The sequence below is a fragment of the Ranitomeya imitator genome, chromosome 8 (genome assembly GCF_032444005.1).
Source record: "Ranitomeya imitator isolate aRanImi1 chromosome 8, aRanImi1.pri, whole genome shotgun sequence".
NCBI lineage: Eukaryota > Metazoa > Chordata > Amphibia > Anura > Dendrobatidae > Ranitomeya > Ranitomeya imitator.
Window position 1 is genome coordinate 26,641,829 of NC_091289.1, and position 21,912 is coordinate 26,663,740.

The 21,912-nt window shown below is 39.2% G+C and overlaps 1 protein-coding gene across 2 annotated transcripts in view; it reads right to left on the reverse strand.

Moving 5' to 3' along the window:
- PTPRG (protein tyrosine phosphatase receptor type G) overlaps positions 1-21,912 on the reverse strand; it is a 572,884-nt gene that overhangs the window by 212,507 nt on the left and 338,465 nt on the right. For both annotated transcript variants that reach the window (XM_069736625.1, XM_069736626.1), the window contains exon 6: positions 10,480-10,546. In XM_069736625.1, coding sequence (XP_069592726.1) covers positions 10,480-10,546 — 67 coding nt within the window. The remainder of the gene's footprint in view (positions 1-10,479; positions 10,547-21,912) is intronic.

A 21,912-nucleotide genomic window follows, 5' to 3' on the forward strand; every position in this document is an offset into this window, starting at 1 on the left:
TCACAAATATTGTTGACAAATTTGTGTAAATCTGTGTTGGCGAGATCTTCTCCTTTGCCGAGATAATCTGTCCACCTCAAAGGTGTGGCGTATCCACATGTTGATCAGCCACATTATTACTGCACAGGTGCCTTAGGTTGGCCAGGTCGTTGATTGTGACCGGTGGAGTGTTGGTCCTCTGCACATCGATGGCTGCGTGAAGCTGCTGGGTATATTGGCTTGAACTTGAACCTGATGTCGTAAACGCTGATGCAGAGTATCCCAAGCAGGCTCAATGTCTGGTGAGTATGTTGGCCCTGCAAGAACTTTCCACAGCCACTGAAGAGGAGTGGACTAATATTCTATGGGCCTCAATCAACAACCTGATCAACTCTATGAGAAGGAGATGTGTTGCACTGCGTGAGGCAAATGGTGGTTTTCTGACCCCCCACGGATCTTGCCCAAACGGCAAATTTTATAATGGCCACCCTAGGGCACTAGTGCAATAATCATGCTGTCCAATTATATCTTGATATGGTGAGGTGGATGGATTTTCTTGGCAAAGGAGAAGAGCTCACCAACACAGACTTGGTCACATTTGTGAGAAATAGGTGTTTCGTGAACAAAGGATAAGTCTTAGATCTTTGAGTTCAGCTCATGAGAAATGGGAGCGTTTATATTTTTTTCAGTATATATACATTGCTGCCAAGAAACCCTATAAATGACAATGTTGTACTTTGGAGAACAAGTTGGGTGGGCCACTTCTATAATCTTCTCTTTTTGTTGAACAAAGTCAATGACGCGAAGGGCAATCGAGTGGGATATCTTCATTCATCGCTCGTTTCAAAAGGATTAAAATCATGTCCCCTCTAATCTTCAACGCGGGAGAACATCTTCCATTCATTCATTAATATATAGTAAGAAGAGTTAAGCAAAGTGTGTGGGACACAATCCGCCACCGCTAACAGCAACACGGCTCCCTAGGAACCCGTCCCCGGTAATAGCCGGCGGCTCGCTTCTTCTTCAATAGCCGCCTCTGTCGCTACAATGTATATTCTATCTACATGAAAGCACATAATGCGAAATTCTAAAGAAACCAATACAACACTTCAAGGAAGATCACCGCATTGTGCTCCAGTCTGGTGAATTATAACCAAGGCAGAATGTGAAGTCAAGGAGTCCCGCCAGCTCACTCATTGCCATCTTCACGCTCTTCGGTTACATCTTGCAATACAATATGTGTTTATTTTAATAATCTACTCTTGTCTGAGTCCTATCCGTTCCCCGATGTAGTGCAGCTAGTACCGAGAAGAGAACGTTTTAACTTTCCCCACAAATAGATTGGAGGAGCACAAAGGCGAGCTCCCCATACATCCAAACCCTCCAGTCTTATGTCTTGATCCTCTTCCTTTTTTTTTTTTTTCATTTCTATATCAATTGCCCAAACACAAAAGCAGAACTTCACTCTTCTAGTCTAAACTATTTGTAGTAACTGCTTTGATCTCCGCTGCACTGCGGGTCATCCCAAGGTGATGGAAACCAAACTCGCTCCCTTGGAAACTACACAAATATATACGACTAAGGAGAAAATAGATCAGAGAAATGAAAAGCAGATGGAATTAAATCATAAAGTTGTAGAAGCGGCTGCTTTGTATTCTACAAGTCAGTGGTGCCATCTACAATATTAAACAATAGCAAATTCATTATCGGAATCACTGTTTAGAAGTGTAATAAAAAGTAAAAAAATGCTATGATTGCCGCAATCGAAGGAAGGGCTGTAGTAGACTCCAAGTGACCAGTTAGTTTTTGAAGTTGATGTCTTGATCAAAGGCACTCAATACTCGAGAGCTGTGCGTTGGGGACAAATGTTGGCCATCTGGGCCAACGTCACAGAAAAAATACTGCATCATTGATCCATGAAAAAATTAGTGTTAAAAATAAGTCAGGATTCAGAGCATTGCAGATTGGGGTTTACGAGGCCATTAAGCTAAAAAAAAAGTGACAATTCCTAAGTATCACTTCCATAATTCAAAGAATCTACAATGGGCAAAATGAGCAACAAAACCGGACCACAGCACAATAGAAAGTGGGATAGCACAAAACTACTCCAATAAGAAATAATAATACCAATTAGATAATTATGTTAATTTATTGATGCAAAAAAAAAAAAAAAAAAAGGTAAAAACATATAACAAAAGTACAAAATGGAAGAAGGCAAAAAGAGCAAAAAGTCACCAAAAAAAAAAAAAAAAAAAAAGTAATAAAAAGAAGATGCGATGCAAGGAAGAAAAAAAAAAAATAATCAATCAAATTGATAAAGTGGCCATACCAGGAAAAATAGTGCAATAATATTAAATATAAAAATAATCAATCAAATTGATAAAGTGGCCATACCAGGAAAAATAGTGCAATAATATTAAATATAAAAATAATCAATCAAATTGATAAAGTGGCCATACCAGGAAAAATAGTGCAATAATATTAAATATAATACACTACATATACACACATATATCTGGTAACTAAATAAGGAGAATATTCATAAATTATTGTTGAGATATAGGATTATAGGTATACATATGTACGATTAGGAGTCGAAATAAAGTGCAAGTGCAAAGTCAGAAGGGTCATAAATAGGTCTAATACCGCAATTCCCTTATACAGATAGAAAACCTGTAAAAATTAATCAAAAACATTGATCAAGACATGTGATCATGTTGAATGGTGACTTCCTGCTCCTCTGCCATGCACCCCAACGCACGTTTCGCAATTTGCTTCCTCAGGGACCACAGCACTATATAAAGATGGTGGCCTGGATTGACTAATCACATTTTTCTTTTATTCTATGTGGATGGTAGAGTTTAACTGCATCTCTTACTTGAGAGAACAGATGGCACCATGCTGCACTATAGGAAAAAAGTAAATCTGTGTGATACTCTGGGTAATGTTTTCCTGGGAAATATTGAGTCTTGTCTTCTATTTGGAGCTTATTTTCCTTGTTCTATCAGCCAGAACATTGTGTAGACCAAGAACCCCCCACTTTCCTTCGCATCTACAGTACAGACCAAAAGTTTGGACACACCTTTTCATTTAAAGATTGTCCTGTATTTTCACGACTATGAAAATTGTACATTTACACTGAAGGAATCAAAACTATAAATTAACACAAGTGGAATTATATACTTAACAAAAAAGTTTGAAACAACTGAAATTATGTCTTACATTCTAGGTTCTTCAAAGTAGCCACCTTTTGCTTTGATGACTGGTTGCTCATCAAGAGAATGCCAAGAGTGTGCAAAGCAGTCATCAAAGCAAAAGTTGGCTGCTTTGAAGAACCTAGAATATAAGAAATAACAAAAAAGTGTGAAACAACTGAAATTAAGTATATAATTCCACATGTGTTAATTAATAGTTTTGATGCCTTCAGTGTGAATGTACAATTTTCATAGTCATGAAAATAGAGAAGAATCTTTAAATGAGAAGGTGTGTCCAAACTTTTGGTCTGTACTGTATACTCCCTAAAGGCAGTACCCTTTTCAGTAACAAAATGCTAATGCAAATTTTGGAAACCTATGAAAATTCTTTGCAACCTGGTGCTGTCTAATTTCTACATGAATTGCCCCTGTATCATATTTTGATGCCTCCTTCTTCCCAGTGATGTTCTGTATGTGTGACCTCACATGTAATAAATGATACACATGGTCGCAAGTGTTTGGGATATTTCCTTTAAAATGATCAAGGTGCAGGGCAGGCAAATAAACAGGAGAAAATAGAGTTCTATAGACTCAAATGACAAAATGGGAATTTTTATTTTTTTTGCAATATTAAGACTTTCATAAATCCAATTTTAGATTTCCCTTTTACGCTCAAGTACCCTCATAGGAATTGGTATAACGTTGATCAATATGGTCTCCAGAAAGGCATAGAAACCTGATTAAATGCATTGGGCAAATGTCCTACATTCTCAAAGTCTCTAACATTACAGTCAATTTTAGAAAATTGCAAAATATGACTCCGCTGTGCTTATTTTAGACTGAAAAAAACGGAAAAGTTGGATGAAGACAGGAAATGTTGTCAACTCTTTGTTGCTCTACGGAAAGTTGAGGGATGATTCTGTCGACTCCTCTGGGACTCTTACAGTCAATCGAATTCCAAACTGCCTGCCAAAATTTCACTGAATTACCTCTTTAATCTTTCCATGGCACTACAAACTAAACTGTAAGTGTTTGGACAAGGTCTCGTGGACGCTGCCAAATCGTTGCATAAACAGGGATACTTTGTAATAAATAGGTCTCTCAAAATTATTACATCAAAATGGAAAGCGGTTGGGGCTTCACAACGTCGATATGTTCCCATCCAGTACATCAGAGACATTTTGGAATGCCATCTTAAAAATTATTTCATGACGATAAATCCTAACTGAAAATTCCTAAAAAAAAAATCATATATACTCATATTCAGAGCATGTGAATATATTATGAGTTCAACAGTGATTTCTCTATTTTATGCCCGGGGCAATTATTGGAACATAAAAAATCTCCAAAAAGATTTGTACACCTATTTTTCCACTTCCTACTCCCCATCACAGCTGCAAGATTAAATGACTTAGAAAGTATGACAATTAATCCTAAATGATATTTGTTTTAATCCAGAAGTGTCACCCAGCTTCAGATTTTCATTCACGAGACTAGAGACACCCATTCTACTGAACAAACGCCATAAGTTTTAACTTCTGCCTCCTTTGAAAAGAGTTACTGGCACAATGTATCCTGGAACAGATTAGGGGCCCTTAAATGAACCTTAGTCTATGAGATACAGATACAAGACTTAATCGAAATGTGTCCCTGAAGACCAGACAGGTTTCTTTTAAGAATCCCATGTTTGGCTACAAAACTGGCCATACACAAGACGATTGATCAACGGAGAGTTTTCACTCTAAACTTACCAAAAACATGCATGCTCTGCCAAGAAGATTGGAAAAAGCCAATGTGAAACCTCATAAGAGAAATGTACTGTATCAAGCATGTCAAATATCATCATGACTGATCAACCAATGGGGATGGGGGGGTGGTGAGTCAGGGGAATCTCACACACAGTCACCTGATCCCAGCAAAACTGAGCTTTTTCTATTGTGTATGACCACAAAAGCAGTAGGAGACCTCCCCTACTGATCAGTCTGTAAAAGAAGCCACACGACACTAAGCTCACCCCTATTAATAAGTCCAGCCCATGAGCAACCCTTATTATTTATTATTATACATTTTTATAGCGCCATTTATTCCATGGCGCTTTACATGTGAATACGAGGCAAATATAGACAAGTACATTAAACATGAGCAGATAACAAGGCACACGGGTACATAAGGAGGGAGGACCCTGCCCGCGAGGGCTCACAGTCTGCAGGGGATGGGTGATGAAACACTAGGAGAGGGTAGACTTATTAATAAGTCCAGCCCATGAGCAACCCTTATTAATAAGTCCAGCCCATGAGCAACCCTTATTAATAAGTCCAGCCCATGAGCAACCCTTATTAATAAGTCCAGCCCATGAGCAACCCTTATTAATAAGTCCAGCCCATGAGCAACCCTCATTAATAAGTCCAGCCCATGAGCAACCCTCATTAATAAGTCCAGCCCATGAGCAACCCTTATTAATAAGTCCAGCCCATAAGCAACCCTTATTAATAATTCCAGCCCATGAGCAACCCTCATTAATAAGTCCAGCCCATGAGCAACCCTTATTAATAAGTCCAGCCAATGAGCAACCTTTAATAATTGTAGAGCTCATTACAAATGGATTCCCAGTGAGAACCTGTGGCCAAGCGTTTTTGTTTTTTTACTTTATCATTCATTTTTAGGATCCTTGTTCCTTAATTGTAAATGTATACATAAATGTATATATCAGGGGTCCAACGTTTAAAGAGAGGATTTTTGCAAACCAAAAAAACCCCCCTACACACGCCATAGAAATATTTCCATTGTACCTTTTCTGGATTATTCCTGAGGCTGCCATTGAATTATTTCACCTTTCATCAATCTAACGCTCTCGGCGTAAAGGAATCAGAGGGGTTATTCAGACCAGATCAGAAAACTGTTTTTGGCTAATTTTATTTTAAAAAAATTACTAACAGACTTTTGCATCCTAAATTCAACCAATTTGAAATTTCATGAATATGGCTGAGAAAAAAAAAAACTAATACAAGAGATTTTCACAGCTGCCAAGCTCTACTTTGCAATACACAGATTATATGCAAAATTAATGCATATGTGCTATAAGTTGATGTGTAACATGAACGTCTCGGCCCGACTCCAGAGCTTTCTAGTAAATCATTAACTGTGCATAAAAAAATCAACGTAGTCCACTCCTCAACTTATATTTGGTTTCTGGCTTCAGACTTATTAGGTTTGGAAGACTAAACAAGGGCTGGAAAGTTCAGGCAAGACCGTGCACTGTCTTCAGCAGGTAGAGGATGAAAATGTGCTATGTAAACTTCTGAAAACTGCAGAGATACAGGATAATAAAAAAATAAAAACAACATGGCTGGTTTTTTTTCCAAAAACAGCACAAAAGTCCAGAGGTTGCGTATCCAGGCTCTAATGGAAAACAGACATGCACTACTCAAAGGTCATGGAATTTTGGAAATTACAGTATAGATCGACAAGTTAATGATATGTAAATATTAAAATAAAAATGGAAATATATATATTTAAAAAAAATTTTTTTTTGAATCTCGATTTATTCAGTATCGAGTATGAGCACCACATGCAGAAACCCCCGCACTTACAGACCTTGGCATGTTATGTTATTAATGCTTGTCTGAGAAATGCTGCACAAGTTAGAACACTTTGCAAAATCATCAAGATCCGCTACTGGCAGCACCCTCTACAATAACCAACCAATGACATCCCAGATGAGCTCAAAGGTATACAAGTCAGGAGACCGTGCAGGCCATTGTAGCACATTTAGACTAAGGAGGATGCCCACAGTAGCAAGTTAAAAAAAAAAAAGTTAAGTGTTGTGTTGAAAAAGGTCTCCTGGGACACTTTGCAGAAAAGACTGTATGACTTGTTCCACCACCAAATCAATGTCATGCAGCATTGATCGTGCACCTGGTATGAAATGGTCCGGCTACTGTACCTTATGCCACCTCATACCATAATCCCAGAACTAGGAACTGGTGTGAGATTCTCACATGAAGGCATCTTCATGGAGGTCACGTCATCTCTCTGAAAGGAACACATGGAGCAGAACATAACCTCAATGGGTGAAAAGAAGGACCTATGAAGCAAGGAGTTCAGAACATTGTTCTGGTGACCACAATGGTAACGCCATGAAGAAGCCTTCATGAGGGAACATCTACACTGGTCCTACTCTTGGGATTATGGAGTGGGGTAGCATTATGTAAGGCAGATTGACCCTTCTGGTCTTCATTTCAAGTACACCAACAGCTCCACCTATTTTGGTTGTGTGGCCAGTGGTGCAACAAATCTATGCAACAATTAAAAAAAATGGAAATACTCAAGGGTCACCAAAGAAAAGACCACTAACCGTCCTCAAACACTAGGAAAAATTGATTCACCAAGTTAGGGTGTGAAGGAGAGGTGCATATGGGCATCTCCAATTGAAATCTTATCTCCGGCATATTTCAAGACATTGACCCTCAGGGTTGCATACTATTCATGAAAACCTTGCATGTAAGTTTCCCTACACCAACTGGATTTCTGCAAGTAGAACCAGTACCCCATGAAAGAACCATTGACCTTGATTGATTGTCCAACCCCCCTCATTGAGAATAATGTGATATCCTTTGTGCTTGGGGGTGTTCTTTTAACATTTATTAATAAAAAGTATCAAATTATTTCTTATTAACCTTGAAACAAATAAATATATCCAACAGCAACATTCCGGATACTCGTCCGGTCGCTCCTAACAAACTGCTTAGTTTAAGTCGAGAGATAGAAATCTCGTCAAATAATGTTCTGCAAACTTAAAATGATTTCCACAAATGGACAGCTTTGATTTATGATTATCACCACAACACCAAGACAAATAATTTATGGAGGAACAGAATATTCTAAGAGGAGAATTTTCAGAACATACACAAGATAAATAGCAGGATGGAAACATCAGCCCTCTGTGCCGCGGTGCTAATATGGATGATGTATAGGAACTTGTAATGATTTATAACTTATGTATCCCGGAGCCGTGACTGAAAAGAAACAAATTGCTTACTGTTAGCACAAATCCATTTTCAGGTAAAATATGGGCTTGAACTTTGCTAATCAAATAATGGCCGTTGTGCCTATGCAGCGCTTATATACGAGCGGCGGGTCATCGTAGAAGGGATGAAACATTGCTGGATACAAAGTCTTTATGGAGGTCTACGTGTTTTCTACAATTTAGTAGTTTCTACTTTCAGAATATTAAATGCGCCAGGGAAATGGCTTAAACGGCACTTTCACTCGTGGAGTCTTCATATACGAACTTATCCTTTCAGCAGTAAGAAGGCATCGATCCGTACAGGGCACAAGCCGCAATTTACGACATCGGAACAAAGGCAATGGACACCACTCCACAAAGAAATTTTTTAGAGGGGTAGAAAAACTTGTAAACAGTGAGAAGGGGGCTTACAGCAAAGGTCAAAAATGGGCTAAATTCTGATGCTGCTTAAAGGGAACCTGTCACCCCGAAAATCGCGGGTGAGGTAAGCCCACCGGCATCAGGGGCTTATCTACAGCATTCTGTAATGCTGTAGATAAGCCCCCGATGTTACCTGAAAGAGGAGAAAAAGACGTTAGATTATACTCACCCAGGGGCGGTCCCGCTGCTGGTCCGGTCAGATGGGCGTCTCTGGTCCACTGCGGCGCCTCCCATCTTCATTCCAAGACGTCCTCTTCTGATCTTCAGCCACGGCTCCGGCGCAGGCGTACTTTGTCTGCCCTGTTGAGGGTAATGCACAGTACTGCAGTGCGTAGGCGCCGGGCCTCTCTGACCTTTCCGGCGCCTGCGCACAGCAGTACTTTCCTCTGCCCTCAACAGGGTAGACAAAGTACGTCTGTGCCGGAGCCGTGGCTGAAGATCAGAAGAGGACGTCTTGGAATGAAGATGGGAGGCGCCGCAGCGGACCAGAGACGCCCATCTAACCGGACCAGCAGCGGGACCGCCCCTGGGTGAGTATAATCTAACGTCTTTTTCTCCTCTTTCAGGTAACATCGGGGGCTTATCTACAGCATTACAGAATGCTGTAGATAAGCCCCTGATGCCGGTGGGCTTACCTCACCCGCGATTTTCGGGGTGACAGGTTCCCTTTAACGTCATTGCACCCCCTAACCACCTGGGGCAGTATGGCCTAATGCTTGGCTGTAGGTCTGGTGGAGATGGGACAGTATATAATATTTACACACTGTTTACAAGTACAACAGACTCATCCGGTCTACAGATTTGTTTAATAATTGAGTCGGTTTATAATGTAAGATCAGGTGATAAGTCAGCTTTAATTTGAAAACCAATTACGGTACATACAATTGCGTCAAAAATGAGTTACAATTTTTCATTTGCCCAATCTTTTCATATTATAATCCAGCTGTACAATGTTATCAACTAAACTGTTAGGAATTTGTTTGCATGCATATTTATTTATTTATTTATTTTTTAAGTTAGAGGTAATTGAGGAGCGACACGATTCACTGACAATTACAAACATAAAAATGCTTGTCATTTACCGAACACCAACAAGCAAACATGAATTAATGACTTAAAATTACTTTCTTTTATAGCGAGTTGAGCAACAACAAAAAAAAGCGTGAGCGCAGTCATAGAAATATAATGAAAGCAAAGACTGGAAAACAAAAACAGTAAAAGATGGAGAACATGTTCCTTTTCGCTTAAAATAAAATGCATAAGATAAATGTGTCAACATCATCAGTAACTCAGACTCCGGTCTCATGCAATGCAGCAAAGAGAACTGCCATTGCTCATTCATTGTTTATAAGGGGCGTTCCACCATGAAGACAGTCATCCTAAGCCATGGAGGAATACCCATGCCAAAAATGTTGGACATGTAGGATTAAGCTGTAGAACCGCTATAGAAATGCAGCAATGGTAATCTACAAATATTGTAACCTCAGCAATTATTATTAGAAAATATTTTCCAGATTTTTTTTTTTACATTGAGTTTTCTTCGAGACGACCGACACCGTCAGAAGACAACCGGCACCGTCAGAAGACAACCGGCACCGTCAGAAGACAACCGCCACCCTCAGAAGACAACCGCCACCCTCAGAAGACAACCGCCACCCTCAGAAGACAACCACCACCCTCAGAAGACGACCGCTACCCCAGAAGACAACCGCTACCCTTTCCAGTACTCCTTATTAAACCATTTAACCAATGTCAAACAAATGTAGAAACATTAGCATTTTCATGCATATAAATATATGATGCAACTATACATCTCCAAGAAAAAGAACATTAATAACATGACAATATAGAACCACTTACCATGATGGACAACGCCCTTCAGTCCATGAATAATAGGATCCAGAGCAGGATTGTTTTTCTGTGTGGCCTAAAAGAAAAGGAAAAGGGAAAGAAAATATTAAAAAAGGACAAAGTTATAATTTTATGATTGTCGTATATTTGTTTCTCCTATAGAAACGCGTTGCTTCTGGTTTGGCAAAAACACGTAATTCGACCCATATATCTAAAATGTATCTTTATCGTCCAGAATATCTAATCTCTTTTGTTTTTTTAGACCGTATTTTAAGGTTGATAGCTGGCAAGTCCAGATTTTGCTCATATTTAGAATTCTTTACTTATTTTTATCTTGTTTTGGTACAGTGGGCCAAACCTGTTTTTCATGTGTACTGGTATAAGCATAAACCTGTCATACCAACGAATGAGTGTTCATAAAAATGCTCAATCCCAATTATGGACCCGTGTAAAACTGTGGCTATATTAGCACTTGTTCTTCAGGTTACAGTTTTTGTCAGCAAGAATTAATCGATTTTTGGCAATGGGTCAAAAACAGCCAATCTCAATGAGTTAACTCTTGACAACTCTCCACCAGCGCAAGGTTTAAATCTCGACTTGGCTGCATTCTACCAAGGGAAAGAAGTACAGTATATAGTGCGATGAGTAACAGATTATATGATGGAGCCCAACTTCAAGAATTTAATGATACACTCCATAGAGGCTACTTGTCCCGTTGGACAGTAACTTACTAAGCTATGGTGTTGCCAAATTGCAATTTTCAACACGTCTCGACAGTTTTAGCTTTGCGACATCTGGAAAGCCTCACGTTGAAGACCACCGCTCCCAATACCTGACAATGAGTCGCTAAATGTCCAGGCATAAAACTATTCCCCTCTAAACCATCTGCAAACAAAAAATTTCACTTATGGGAAAAAAAATCTTCAGATCCCAATAAAAGTCCTTCAAATCGTATAATTTTATTCACCTACATGAAAATTTTCATCTTAATATCTTTATTGTAAAAAGTTTCCTATATAAGGATTTGGGGAAATACAGATTTAGTAGAATTTTATTTTAAAGAACCATCTCGTCTTCTTGACCGAAATATGGGACGAAGCACAGAATATAGAGGGGAAAATATATATTCTAAAAAACCCAAAGTGTTAAAAAAAGATGATGTTAAGATCTGAACATGCCCGAGGTCATGGGAGGAGATGGCTTTGTCGATATGGTCAAAAACAGAGTTGGATGTTATAGAGTCTAATATTCTGACTTAAAGTGTTTGAAAACTACTTTAGCCACTCGGGAAACTCATTGTGAACCTTGCAGAACTGTTGGAAATCTTACCGCTCATGAACTTCAGTCTTGGTTGATTTAGAACAGTTTTTCCATAAAAACACCGTTGTGAGCACTGCTACGATGTCTACCATTATGTGAGTCGTGACCGGAGTATTTTTTAGACCCTCATTATAAAAGATGTTCTTTGTTTGCCACTCTTGGACTTCACAATGCAGCCTCGGCTTCCTCAATAATGTATTAATATGGGGAAAAAGTGAAAAATTTATGTTTGCATGGGTTATGTATTATTCTATATATTATGTATAAGAACATCTTGGATATTTTGGGTTAGTTCAGTAACAAAATACCGAATTCTCACTGATAGAGTTTAGAAGTGTTTTTCATACATTCATGGAGTCTGGTCTATTACAAAAGGGTCTTTAGAGTTGTTGATGCATTGCTTACGTTGGATTGTTCTCTATATATTTTCAAAATTCTCATTTTATAAATATATATTATTTACTATGCTTTTTTATATGGTCATGACCTATATTTCAGAGCTCTTTTTTAGAAATAGGACCTGCCACCCAGAGGAAATTTAAAGCAGAGGAAGAACACTGGCCCAAGCCATAAAACCTTAAAGGGTTATTCCTATCTTTAGAATTCATCCCCTATCTGCCAAGTATTCCCATCACTGGAAGACCCACTGATCCCAAGAACAGGTCTCTGCAGAGGCCAATCCGAACAGAGTGGTAGCCGGACAAGCGCACCATCATTTCACCTTATCACTATTCAGTCTGAAATATGCAAATTGGCAAAAAAACAATTGATGAGCAAATAAAGCATTCGTGTTCCTATTCAGCCCTACAAAAATCCCATCCTTTTCTCTTTATCTTTCCAAATTTAACCTCTTTCTACCCTCGGACGGGATAGCATGTCCGAGGGCAGAACCCCCGCTTTGATGTGGGTTCCGGCGGTTAGCCCGCATCAAAGTCAAGACATGTCAGCTGTTCTGAACAGCTGACATGTGCCCGCAATAGGCGCGGGTGGAATCACGATCCGCCCGCACCTATTAACCAGTTAAATGCCGCTGTCAAACTCTGAGGCTATGTGCACACGTTCAGAAATTCATGCAGAAAATTCCTGTGGAAATCCGATATGCAAATTGCCTCTTCTGAGAAAAAGAGGACTTAAACTCTATAGCGCCACCTATTGGAAGTAGCGATCCTACAAGTCACAACCAACCCTTTAACGAGTCGTGCAATATGACTTAGGATTAAAGCCAAATCAGTATCTCAATTCACAGACACAGTGTTTCGGGCTGTTGGCCCTCGTCAGTGCGAAGCATGAGAACCGATTTGGCTAGGTGAGAAATCTGGACATTTCTGCCAGATTTCCGCATGAAATCCGCATGCATTTTTTTGCGCGGTTTTTTTGCACGGTTTTGACGCGTTTTTTGCGCGTTTTTTTCCCGGACATTTCCCAATGCATTAGACAGTGGGAAATCCGTGAAAAAAAAATGCAAATTTAAAGAACAGGTTCATTATTTTTCCACAAAACGTTTTTCATGCGGAAAAACGCACATCATGTGCACAGAAATTGCGGATTCCATTATAAATGATGGGATGCTTAATGTATGCAGATTATTTGCGGTTTTATAGCGTTTTTATAGCGCAAAAAAAAACGCAAGTAATCTGCAACGTGTGCACATAGCCTGACAGTGGCATTTAACAAGCACACACCGGTGACCCCCGTCAAGCGATCAGAGGTCATCGGCATAACAACCAGAGTTATCCTTGAGACTTCTGTGGTTGTTGATGCCGGATTGCCATGAGCGCCACCCTGTGGTCAGCACTCATAGCAATGGATCAATTCTGCTACATAGGGGCGATCTGAGCATTGCCTCTATGTAGCAGAGCCAATCACGTTGTGGCAGCTTCTAGCCTCCCATGGAGACTATTGAAGCATGCCAAAATTAAAAAAAAAAAATGTTTTTAAAAATATGAAAAAAAAAATATAAAAGTTTAAATCTTCCCCTTTTGCCCCATTTACAACAACAATAACAAAAAAAATCAAACCTACATATTTGGTATCGCCGCGTTCAGAATCGCCCGATCTATCAATAAAAAATAAAGAATTAACCTGATCGCTAAAAGGCATAGCGATAAAAAAAGTCAAAACCCCAGAATTCCGTTTTTTTGGCCGCCGCGACATTACATTAAAATGCAAAAACGTCAGCTCGGCATGCAAAAAATAAGCTATCACCCAACCACAGATCACAAAAAAATGTAGACGCTACGGTTATCGGAAAATGGGGCAATTTTTTTTTCTGTTTAGCAAACTTTGGAACTTTTTTCACCACTTAGATAAAAAAAGAACCTAGACATGTTTGGTGTCTATGAACTCGTACTGACCTGGAGAATCACAATTGGCAGGTCACTTTTAGCATTTAGTGAACCTAGCAAAAAAAGCCAAACAAAAAACAAGTGTGAGATTGCACTTTTTTGTGCAATTTCACCGCACTTGGAATTTTTTTCCCGTTTTCGAGTACACGACATGCTAAAACCAATAACGTTGTTCAAAAGTACAACTTGTCCCGCATTAAAAAAAATAAGCCCTCACATGGCCATACTGATGGAAAAAAAAAAAAAAAAAGATCTGGCTCTGGGAAGGAGGGGAGTGAGAAACTTAAACGCAAAACCGAAAAAATCTCCGGTCATGAAGGGGTTAAACATAACATTTGAACAAAATGGTATAAATTAAAATAAACCCACAAATCATCCCAACCTAAATTAGAGTGCAATGCAGCTACATTGACAGAAAGTGTTAAAAGTACTCAACGGGGTTAAACTATACAGAATCAAATCATAGAAAGAAAAAAAAAGAATTAAAAAAGGAAGGACTATAAATAGATAGAAAACAGTTGCGAAAAATAGAAAAAAGAAAAAGAACTAGCAAAGTTCAGAATGATTGATGGAATGTGTCATTTGCTGAACGGTAAAGTGGGACAGCTGAAATTTTATTTAAAGCAATCTTAGTGCACCGGACCACTTACTCTCCTTTGAGAAAATAATATGATTCCTTCCCGCCGAACAGCGTCTGCTTATTTAAGCAGCAGTGTACAAGATCTTTCAATCCTTACAACCGTTGAGAAAGAGAAATGACCCACCGGGGGGTAACATTTTATCGGAATGAAGTCTATCTTATAAAAACGGCTACTGGTTTTAAATGCTTTTCCTGCAATGAAAGTAATACCTTGGATGCATCAACCTACGTGAAGCTGAGAATGGACTATTTAATTAGAGACCTTGGTTAAGCAGAAAATAAAGGGTAACTTTTTTTTTTTCCTTTCAAACTCACGATGGAGAAAAATTACCTATTGAGGTGAAAAACTACGCTTCGTGGTCGACGAGAAATTTCTATGGGAAGGAACCGATTTGCTTTGGAAAGTCACTAAAAGACCCTGAGGCCCAACGAGAAAAAAAAATCCATGTTCAAAACGAGGTTGTCCTTTTTTAAGCACACGGAAGATGGAAATCTTAGGTAACCCCATAACAAATACTTCATTGTCATATTCAGATTTTCAGCAAAATATGAAATTATAGTGGTTTTAACCCCTTCCCAGCATGAACCATTTTTTTTTTAATCCCCATACCTTTTATTGGAACTATTTTGAATTGCATAGGACTTTTTTACCTCTTTTTATTTCATCTTTGTTTCGAGTGGTGAGACTATTATAAAACACAAGATGGTGGCCCGATTCTAACGCATCGGGTATCCTAGAATATGTATGTATGTACATAGCAGCCACATAGTATATAGCAGAGGCCACGTCTTATATAGCAAATACTATGTGGCCTGTGCTATATACTATGTGGCTGCTATATACATACTGTACATGCATATTGTAGAATACCCGATGCGTTAATACAGGCCACGCAGTATATAACACAGCCCAAACAGTATATAACACAGCCCACATACTATATAACACAACCCACGCAGTATATAGCAGTCACGCAGTATATAATACAGGTGACGTAGTGTATAACACAGGCGACGTAGTGTATAACACAGGCGACGTAGTATATAACACAGGCCATGCAGTATATAAACACAGGGCACGTAGTATATAGCACAGCCCACGCAGTATATCACACAGCCCACGGAGTATATAACACAGCCCAAGGAGTATATAACACAACCCACGCAGTATATAGCAGCCACGCAGTATATAACACAGGCGACGCAGTATATAACACAGCCCACATAACATATAACACAGGGCATGTAGTATATAGCACAGCCCATGGAGTATATTACACAGCCCATGGAGTATATAACACTGCCCATGTAGTATATAGCAGCCACACGGTATATAACACAGCCCACATAGTATATAACACTGCCCATGTAGTATATAGCAGCCACGCAGTATATCACACAACCCACATAGTATATAACACTGCCCATGTAGTATATAGCAGCCACACGGTATATAACACAGCCCACATAGTATATAGCAGTGTGGGCACCATATCCCTGTTAAAAAAAAAAATAATTAAAATAAAAAATAGTTATATACTCACCCCCTGGGATCCAGCGAAACTCTGGCGATGCGTGCGCGGCTGACGCCATCTTCCGTTCTCAGAGATGCATTGTGAAATTACCCAGATGACTTAACGGTCTCGCGAGACCGCTAAGTCTTCTGGGTAATTTCACAATGCATCTCTGAGAACGGAATATGGTGGCCGGTGCAAGCGCATCGTTGGACGACGGAAGGTGAGAATCAGTTTTTTTTTTTTATTATTATTTTTAACATTAGATCTTTTTACTATTGATGCTGCATAGGCAGCATCAATAGTAAAAAAGTTGGGGACACAGGGTTAATAGCAGCTGTAACGGAGTGCGGTACCTGTGGCCGTTACCGCTGGCATTAACCCTGTGTGAGCAGTGACTGGAGGGGATTACGGAGCGGGCGCCGGGCACTGACTGCGGGGAGTAGTGGAGGGACTAATCGGACTGTGCCCATCGCTGATTGGTCGCGGCAGCCGTGACAGGCAGCTGGCAAGACCAATCAGCGAATGAATAACCGTGAAAGAAGGACAGACAGACAGACTGAAGTGACCCTTAGACAATTATATATATATATATATATATATATATATATATATATATATATATATATATATATATATATATATATATATATATATATATATATATATATATATAGATTAATTCTGCCATATTTTATTATTCGGTACTCACAGTGTAGGATAAACATGATGTATCACATCCAATGGAAGGGACGACTGGTGCGAAATGTTATAAATCCAGCGATGATTGACTGTAGGGATCGCGTGACATAATGTCATGCAATCCATGGGAAAGCCAGTGCCAATACTGCTGGAATGGCACCAGCACCGGAGTGGAGTATAAATTATTATACAAGGGGAAACATAAGTATTTAGAAGGGGTTGTCAGTAGTGGACAACTATTAATCATTTCTTACTTCTACCTGTGTGTTACGGAGAAAGAAGAGCAGGAATCCATCTCTCAGTGTGTGCTGTGCATGGGAGACATCATAGCAGCTATTCTAAACCCACTAGCTCAGAGGCAACTGAAAATTAGTGACTAAAGGAACAGAAGGAAAAATTGTGAAAAATGCAAAACACAAGTCACATAATGACCAGACAAAAGCGTTATTCCTCATAAAAAGTCAGCTATCCCTTAAGAGTTTAAGCCCACTCCTTATATCCAAACCCAACCTATGATGTACGGTACATATAAAAGTGGGGAAACTAAGCATTTCATACACTGAATTTTGCAAGTTTTCCCACCTACAAAGAATGGAAAGGTCTGTAGTTTTTATAATAGGTACACTTCAACTGTGAGAGACATAATCTAAAAATAAAAAAAAACTGAAAATCATATTGAATGATTTTTAAATAATTAAATTGCATTTTATTGCCCGATTTAAGTATTTGATCACCTATCAACCAGCAAGAATTTGGCTCTCACAGACCTGTTCATTTTTCTTTAAGAAGCCCGCCTATTCTGTACTCATTATATTTTTTTAATTGAACCTGTTTGATTTGTAGACCGCTGTCTTTTATACAGGCAACAAGTTCAATCACACAATCTCCACCATGGCCAAGACCAAAGAGCTGTCTAAGGACAACAGAGACAAAATTGTAGACCTTCACAAAGATGGGATGGGCAACAGGACAATAGGCAAACAGCTTTGTGAGAAGCCACCAACTGTTGACCATCTGTATGATCCAGAGGAGGCATGGAAAAAGGTCATGTGGTCAGTTGAGACCAAAATTGAACTTTTTGGTATCAACTCCACTCGCTATGTTCAGAGGAAGCAGCAGTGAAGCATGGTGGGGGAAACATCATAATTTGGAGGTGATTTTCTGCAAAAAGGATATGACAACTTCACCGTATTGAAGGGAGGATGGATGGGGTCATGCATAGGGCCATTTTGGCCAATAACCTCCTTCCCTCAGTAAGGGAAGATCATTGAAGATGGGTCGTGGCTGGGTCTTCCAGCATGACAATGACCCAAAACACACAGCCAGGTCAACTAAGGAACGGCTCCATAAGAAGCATTTCAAGGTCCTGGAATTGCCTAACATGTCTGAATCAAATTAAAAAAAAAATCTTTAGAGGCAGCTAAAACTTAATGTTGCCCAGCAACAGACCCGAAACCTGAAAGATCTGGAGATGATCTGTATGGAGAAGTGGACCAAAATCCCTGCTGCAGTGTGTGCAAACTTTGTCAAGAGCTACAGGAAACCCCTGACCTCTAATTGCAAACAAAGGTTTCTGTACCAAACATTAAGTTCTGTTTTCTATTACATCAAATACTTATTTCATGTAATAAAATGCAAATTAATTATGTAAAAATAATTTAACTTGATTTTCTGTATTTTTTTTTTTAGATTCTGTCTCACAGGTGAAGTGTACCTACAATAAAAATTACAGACCTCTATTATTTGAAGGTGGGAAAACTTGCAAAAATCGGCATTGTATCAAATACTTATTTTCCCCACCGTACGTGACAAAATCAAGAAGAGGTTAAAATACCATGTAAAATGAAGTGCTACAAAAAATTCTGAAAAGTTAGGGGGAAAGTAAAGAAGCAAAATACGAAAAATAATATTCACAAAAGTATTCTAATCCTTAACTGGTACTTAAAGACGTTGGCCAGGACTTTGATGCCAATAGCTTATCTTTAAAGTAGGTTTTTAAATATCAGACTAGTTGGGGGTCCTACACTTGACTTTCCCATCAATCAGCTACTACAGTCAGGAGAAAATCTACAAAACCAGTATACCAAAGTTAAGTGGCCTTTCTTGGGTATTGCAGATCAGCTCCGATTGAGCTGCGGTACCCAAGAATGACCACTACATAGTGTGTTGAGACGTTCATCCTCCTACAGACTTTGCATGTACATTTGGATAAAATATGCTTAAAAAGGAACGTGAAGGAAGACCACCTGCACACGTATGGAGACTGATGGAGTGCGCCATGATTTTTATTCGGTTGGATTTGTATGGAATTGGACCGACAACGCAGGTCTAAATGGACAAAGATCGTTATTTTAGCTTTCTTTTGTATAGATCTACATGTTCTTCTGAGAGTCTCAATATGTCATGAAAGACATGGAGGAGATTGAGTTGAAATAACCCCTTTTAGTATCTTTCCCCGGAGAAGATTGTGCCTCATACCGGCTGATAGAATGAGAAATCTTCCAACAAAACAAACTTCATCTGAGCTGAGATTTGGTGATGCGATTTGACTCCAGGCACTAGGTGACAGACTATGGATGACTGCACTGCGCTCTCGAATGTCAACAGAAGATGACAGGTGTATTCAGCCAAGGACTGCTAATTGTGTAAGAGGGAGTACACTTACAGCACTACAGTAACTAGAGGGAAAAAAAACATAGATTTTAGGTTTTTCATCTGCATTTACCTGCACTCATCAAATCAGACTACACAAAATTAAGTTTTAGAGGGAACCTGTCATGTCGAGTAGACTACTGAACTAGTTTTACGCTTGGTGTTGAGATGCACCACTTCCAGGATGATTTGCATGTGACTTCCAATCTTGATTTTGCAGCACTGGATTACTAAAAGACAGACATTCTATGGTTTTACTAGGAAACAGACAAACCACTAATTTTAGTAGTGAAATCGTCCTGACTGGTTCCCTTTGACCACATATTACCGCACCAAAATTTAAATTTATGCGCTTTAATTTTTTTCCATCCAGTCTTCGGATAGCTGTAACTTTCTTAATTTTTCATTGACATACTGTAGCTACGGTATATGAGGGCTTATGTTTTCTTGGCAAGTTGTAGTTTTGAATGACACCATTCATTTTCTGGTTCTCCAATTCTACAAGACTAGGGAGTCCACCACTCCTTATGGGTCATTTGCATCAAAGCTGTTCCATCCAGCCTGTCCACTGTTGTGAATTCTGTGGCAGAGCTCCCTCCTGTGGTCACAAGTGGTACTTCGGCTGATTCTCTCTGTGAGCTTCTGTTGGTGGAGGGAAGTGGTACTGCGGCTTCTGAGTTTCCTCCCTCAGGTGATCTGGTGAGGTCGTTAGGTGCTTCTCTACTTAACTCCACCTAATGCTTTGATCCTGGCTTCCTGTCAATGTTCCAGTGTTGGACTTGCTTTTCCCTGGATCATTCCTGTGGCCTGCTGCTCTGCATAGCTAAGTTCTTCTTTGCTATTTGTTTGCTATTTTTTCTGTCCAGCTTGTCTAATTTGTTGCTGGAAGCTCTGGGACGCAAAGGGTGTACCTCCGTGCTGTTAGTTCGGTACGGAGGGTCTTTTTGCCCCCTTTGCGTGGTTTTCTTTAGGGTTTTGTGTAGACCGCAAAGTTACCTTTTCTATCCTCGATCTGTTAAGAAAGTCGGGCCTCACTTTGCTGAATCTATTTCATCTCTACGTTTGTCTTTTCATCTTAACTCACAGTCATTATATGTGGGGGGCTGCCTTTTCCTTTGGGGTATTTCTCTGAGGCAAGGTAGGTTTATTTTCTATCTTCAGGCTTGTTAGTTTCTCAGGCTGTGCCGAGTTGCATAGGCAGTGTTAGGCGCAATCCACGGCTGTCTCTAGTGTTGTTTGAAGAGGATTAGGGATTGCGGTCTGCAGAGTTCCCACGTCTCAGAGCTCGTTCTATGATTTTGGGTTATTGTCAGATCACTGTATGTGCTCTGACCGCTATGTCCATTGTAGTACTGAATTGCCTTTCATAACAGTCCACATGGATATTCCGTCTCTGAACCCTGCTTATACAGGTACTATACAGATGATCAGGTTTTTAAATACATCAGATAGGGATTATATACATTAGATAGGACTGCTCTATAAGGGTATACCTTAGCGATTGGTGGAGCAGCTTGGTATACATTTTTTTGAAAAAAAATGTATCAACTAAATACCCTGTTTTTTCCATCTTTTGACTAGCACTTGCTTATTACTGTGATTTCTTTTTTTACAACAGAGTATTTTTTACCTCACTGTGCTCTTTTGTGTCTTCAAGTTTCTTGGCAAGTTGTAGTTTTGAATGACACCATTCATTTTATCTTACAAATTACGGTACTACAGAATGGGAAAAAAAATCCAAATGCGGTGACATTGTGAAAAAAAAAATTGTCCATACAGTTCATTTCGATTTATATGGCATTCTCACTACACCCTAAGGATCAATTTTGTCCAGAACACAGTGTCTTTTTTCCAACATTTTTTTTTAATGGCTCCTCTCATAAAAACAACGAAAAAAAGAAAGAAAATAACTTGCTGTTCATATCTTCAGGCTTTCAAAGACACCAGGCGCTTAAAAGTAGGGAGCTGAACAATTTTCATGTGTTTTTCACTAGGAAGACACTCAAAACTTTACAATACAAGTCAACAAGAAGACTAAAAAACAAAAAAAACGCATGGAAGACACCATAATCGTTTTGTAAAATTTCATTTTAATTGCTTCATGGATTTCAAAAATCAGAAAAATCTCAAAAGTATATAAAAAAAAAAAATATTAACCAAAAAGCCAACAAAATTCAAAAGGTAACAAAACAAAATTACGCAATTACGGATTTTTTTTTATTACAGCGTTCATTTTATGGTAAAAATGACCTGGCAATATGATTCTCCA